Source organism: Sinocyclocheilus anshuiensis, unplaced genomic scaffold (genome assembly GCF_001515605.1).
Source record: "Sinocyclocheilus anshuiensis isolate Anshui unplaced genomic scaffold, SAMN03320099.WGS_v1.1 scaffold371, whole genome shotgun sequence".
NCBI lineage: Eukaryota > Metazoa > Chordata > Actinopteri > Cypriniformes > Cyprinidae > Sinocyclocheilus > Sinocyclocheilus anshuiensis.
This window is the reverse complement of record NW_015549597.1, coordinates 314622-320170: the sequence shown is the minus strand read 5'-3', so window position 1 is coordinate 320170 and position 5549 is coordinate 314622. Positions and strand designations below refer to the sequence as shown.

General features: G+C 41.5%; 1 protein-coding gene across 1 annotated transcript in view; it reads left to right on the top strand.

The window, feature by feature from the left end:
- smg1 (SMG1 nonsense mediated mRNA decay associated PI3K related kinase) overlaps positions 1-5549 on the top strand; it is a 43048-nt gene that overhangs the window by 28429 nt on the left and 9070 nt on the right. The window contains exons 46-53 of the mRNA XM_016446947.1: positions 295-488; positions 637-809; positions 920-1199; positions 1682-1954; positions 2098-2332; positions 2418-2644; positions 2731-2887; positions 5105-5294. Of these exons, the coding sequence (XP_016302433.1) occupies positions 295-488; positions 637-809; positions 920-1199; positions 1682-1954; positions 2098-2332; positions 2418-2644; positions 2731-2887; positions 5105-5294 (1729 nt within the window). The remainder of the gene's footprint in view (positions 1-294; positions 489-636; positions 810-919; positions 1200-1681; positions 1955-2097; positions 2333-2417; positions 2645-2730; positions 2888-5104; positions 5295-5549) is intronic.

The window sequence follows — 5549 nt, the reverse complement described above, 5'->3', positions numbered from 1 at the left end:
CAAGTGACGTAGCCGGTGTTGCGGCTTAACACCGGTATCACCGTCAACACCGTCTATCGCGGCAAGCCTACTGCTTTGGTACTTGTGTTTGTCACAAAATGAAAACCGTATTATCGCCCAGCTCTAATATGCTGAATGCCATTGTAAGGCATGAAGATGTTAAGATATTATACTCATTAACTTTGTTTTTTGTAAAGCTGCTGTGAAATATGTATTGTGAAAAGCGCTATACAAATAAATTTGACCTGACTTGGTTTGCTAACCAAAATTTTCTTCTCTTTTTTTTATTTTTAGGTGAACTGGTTCAGGAACCGTGATGAGATGATTGGAGTGCTGCCGCAGGTGGAGGCGGCAGTGGATGAGTACCTAAACCTGCAGGAGCAGCTCACACAAGTGGAGAAAGTGCAGGGTAAGCTGCTGGAGGAGATGGAGTTCCTGGAGGGAGCCGACACCAGAGCAGATCATCCCATCCACTCCCTGGAGCACAGGTCAGCAGACGAGACCACCAAGGAGTTTTTTTTTTTAGAGGGAATCATGTTCAGCTGGTCACAATTATTGCTTGATTGTGTAATAGTGTAGATTTGATTGGACAGATTATAAGTTCTCACTGTCATTCTTTCTCCCATCCCTTTCCAGATTCTCCGAGCACACTCAGTTGCAGTCCAGGCAGAGAACTGTACAGGATGCTATTCAGGGGAAGTTGTCAGATCTGGATCAGTGCATCTCTCAGTATCATGCTGCCTTCGCCAGTCTAGAGGCCACCCAGCTTGCCAGTCTCCTCCAGGAGATCAGCAGCCCTATTGATTTAGGTGCAGATCATTTTGGGTTTCTTTTACAGAATATTAACTGAAGTTTAATGAGAAGCAAAAGGAGCACTTGCAAACTTCTAATTTGTTCCTTTGGTCTGTGTAAACTGCAGGTCCACCTAGCTACGTGCCAGCAACATCTTTCTTGCAGAATGCAGGCCAGGCACATCTAATTAGCCAGTGTGAGGCACTGGAGGCAGAGGTGAGCGCTTTGTTACAGCAGAGGCGCTCTCAGCTGCGTGGCTGTCTCGAGCACCTGCACAGCTATGCCACCGTGGCCTTGCTGTACCCCCGTGCGGTGCTGCTCAGGCACAGAGTTCACACGTGGAAACAGTGGATGGAGGAGCTGGTGTGTGACATGACCGTCGATCACTGCCAGACCGTCTATCACCAGTAAGTGCAACTACTGATTGTGTCTCCAGTTCACACTTTTTGGCTGCTTTTTCATCAGTAACTGGTCCAACTTCACATAATAAAAAAACAATACAATTTTATAATTACACTACCGATCAAAAGTATGGTGTCGGTAAGATTTTTAAAATGTTTTTAAAAGAAGTCTCATGCTCACCAAGGCTGCATTTATTTGAGCAAAAGTACAGTGAAACAGTAATATTGTGAAATAATATTATTATTAATATTATATTATTTAAAAACTTTTTTAATTTTAAAATGTAATTTTGTTCTGTGATGTAACGTGCCCTTGCTGAATAAAAGTGTCCCAACAAAACTGAACCCAAACTTTTGAATGTATATATCAAGGTTCTCATGTCCTGAAAAATCATGCATTTTTATTAATTGTAATCATTTTTCAAATGGACTTTTCCATGTCCTCTAATTAATTAGATATCATAAAAATCCTTTTTCTTTCTTTTCAGGTATGAAATGCAGTTTGCACCCCAGCCCCCTCCTGCCACATGTCAGTTCCTGTCTAGCATCGAGATGGCGCTGCAGCACCACACAGCAGAAACCAACACTCGGCTGCTGCGGCAGGTAGAGCATCTGAAGGCAGAGGGCGCTGGTGTGCCCGTTTGTGAGGAGCAGCTGCAGGAGATCGAGCACTGCATCAAAGTCTTCCTGCTCGAGGACACCGAGCTCGGGTCCTTCAGCCTGGCCGCCATCATCGTCTCTGCCCTCTGTGCCCTCACCAGGTCTGAGTCTGTGGCTTTAAAAAAAAAAAGCTACAAGAATTGTGAAAACCTTCATTTGTTGCCGAAATAATTTACTGGTCTTCCATGCCTTTTTTTCAGTGATCTTAAAGAATTAAAGAATTCAGTGTTTCTGTGCTTTGCAGGCGTAACCTGGTGATGGAGGGAGCTGCAGCCAGTGCCGGAGAGCAGCTGGTGGAGCTGGCGTCCCGTGATGGTGCCTGGTTCCTGGAAGAGCTCTGCAGTATGAGTGGAAACATCACGTGCCTTCTGCAGCTATTGCAGCAGTGCCAGCTTTTGTCATATGACCTGGACATCCTCAGCCTTGCAGAGACTTCGCAAGTTGTCTACCTGGCCAATGGCGTCTACACCTGCCTTCAGGTAATGTTCTCAGTGTTTAATGGTATTCAGTGGTTTCAGTGATGGTTTTTCCCCCCTCTCAAACATTTTTTATTAATATTTGAAGGAGCTCAACACAAACTTCCGTCAGATCATCTTCCCAGAGGCTCTGCGCTGCATGCTGAAGGGAGAAAATACATTAGAGGCCATGCTAGCGGAGCTGGACGCACTTATTGATCAGTGCGCAGATGGGGTTTCGCTGCAGGGACTGGGGGAGGTTCTGCAGGCTCACCTTCGTAACACCGCCATGGGCCTGGAGGAGGATCCAGATGACCACTATCTGGATATCACCAGGTAACATGGCAAATGGAAATATTTACTAAGTACATAATGTTATTGAATTTGGATGGACTGAACTTTGTGTCTTTGTTTTGTGTCAGGGTTCTGCGAGCCCAGTACTCAGAACTGATCCAGCCGCGCAGCATGGAGAGCTCCGTGCAGGAAACACCCAAGATGAGTGCCGGTCAGATGTTGTTGGTAGCTTTTGATGGCATGTTTGCACAGCTTGAGACTGCTTTTGGACTTCTGATTGACAAGGTAAAAATACTCATTTGTAAAATATTGTAGTTTGTAATTCATGTTTGGATAGAGATGTAATATTGTCTAAGGCCACAGCCACACGAAGCCAGAGCTTTTTTTCCCCTCGTCTCAAGAAATATCTGCGTACACGAAACTGACACAAAACGATGTAGTATACATGCCAGACCAGTATGTGGCACTGTAATTCTGCCACAGAGATACACTAAAAACAGAGAAGACTTGGACTATGCGCATAAACCTTTAGCGCTGTATACGAACGAACATGGAACAATACATTTATTAATCTGTGTTAATGTTAGTTAATAAAAAGACAATCGTTCAGTGTTTGTTCATGTTTTTGTTGCTGTTACGTGACGTAGCGGTGTCTGACTAGGGTCGAGACGTGGGGTGAGGACATTCGTTTCACAAAATATACGGATTGGCTGTACACACGAAAACGCAGTGTAGTTTTCAGATTTATCCACTCTGGGACCCGGTTTCAAAAAATAGCGGTTTCACACTCCCAAAACGCCGGATCCGTCTGGATGAAACGCCAATACGATGCAAAATTTTTACGTATACAGCTAAGCGCATCTCCATGTGGACAGGGCCTAATATTTGACCACCTGGGTCTGTTGTACAGTTTAGATGTTCTGTAAACCTGTACTATTTATCAAAGAATACAGATATTTTTTTTCTTCAGTCTGAGAAGTATACAGATCAGTTAAATATCGTATGGATTAGTGCATTAACAGTACAATACTATAGTTATGATTAGGGATGCACCAAATGTTCGGCAACCAAAATTATTTGGCCGACAATAGCAAAAAAATCTCTTTCAGTGCGACAAGACTGAATAAATTGTACCAAACAATGACGTGACACTGTCAAATAGAGGCGTGCAGTAATGCAGCAAACATGTCACCATTGTGAAAGACGCAAAAAATTATTACATGCACCGACAGCGAGAGACTGTTTAGTACTGCATCGCTTGTCTTCGATGAGAAGAGGAACGGGTGGTTGCTGGTTACTGTAAGATGATTGAAATCATGAAATGGCCTTAAACAATTAGTAAATAAACTGCAGAACGTTATGTTTTCTAATACATGCACGAATTGCATGTATTCTGACAGTAATGATGAGCTCGATAGCCAGGGCTCAAAGTCCAAAGCACGGGGAAAATCTGCACTGAAGCTGCTACTCGTCAGTTGCTCAGTCACATTTTTATGAATTTTTACAAGGCGTGTGACAATGCGATACGTGCGACAAACATCTTCCCAAATTCATAATGAGAATCTTTTATAAATCTGCTGTTGTCCGCACTGAAGGTCTTCCTTCCGTTTGGTTTCCGCCAAAATAAAAGCTGAGAAAAAGCAAGAACTCCAACATTCATAAATTTTAGTATTGTACTTTTACTGTTGTTCTGTAAAATCAAATAAAGACAATAATAATGATAATAATAATTACAACAGCTATATTAATACATTTATTATAACATTCACACAGTGTTCAAATTGGGATCTGTATTGCCTAATGTTTTAAAAGAATTCTCTTCTGCTCTGCAAGGCAGCATTTATTTGTACAGTAATAAAATACATGCCTGATTCAAGAAAGGGGTTTCAAAAATGGCCGAAAAAATATTATTTTACTAACTTATTTTACTTAACTTTTACTAACTAAATTAATTTTAAATTAAATTGTGCTTTGTTGGTATAATGTCTGCTAGAATATTAACAAATGTTTAGTGTTAAGTAAATATTTTTAAATTGTTGTTTTGTAATCAAGTTTTTCTTTGAAAAGCAAGACAAAACAGTAAAAAACACATTGTGGCTGTTTAATTAATGCAATGGTGAAAAAAATTGGCTAAATACAGAGGAAAAAAACGTTCGGTATTGCCCAGTGTTTCATTTTGTTCGGTTTCGGCTTTGGCCAAGAATTTTCATTTTGGTGATAGTAATATATTTGAGTTATGTGTTTCTGTCGTCTTTAATAGAATAAAACATATTTTCCATGTTTTTTGATGCTATTATTATTGTGTATTCATATTGAATGGTGTTCCATGAAAGCAACAAATTGTGACTGCAAGTAACTGAAGTGGAAAGGGATGAAAAAAAGAGCATATGACTAGGAGGGTAGTCAGGTTTTTCTTCTGTTTTTATCCCTAGCTGATCATATGCCTGAGATGTGTTTATTTGATTAGAGTGCTGTCTAAATGAATCCTGTTCTCCCCTCTAGCTGAACTCTATGGATGTGCCTGCTGCCTGGAGAAAGGTGGATGTGATCCGGGAGTCCAGAGCTACACAGGTCCATTTCTTTGATAATGTGCAGACCAGGCAGGTCTTGGAGGAAATTTTCTTCCTGAAGAGACTCCAGACCATCCGAGACTTCTTCCGTCTGTGCGGATCATTTGCACAGACGCTATCTGGTAAACATCGACTAGATAATTTCGCAATATATTATGGATATGTTCTCAATATTAGGAATGACGCATGAATAAAAGTAAGAAATACAAAGTAGCACGCAAGAGTAGTATGTCATTAGGGCCTTTCGCACCGCAGGAACCTTTTCATAGTACCAGAACTAATTGTGGAACTACCCACTTTTTGGCGTTTTCGCACCGCCGGAACTGGGAGCGATTTTAGTACCGGACTGCCTTTTTCGAGAACCAAATTAGCTCCTA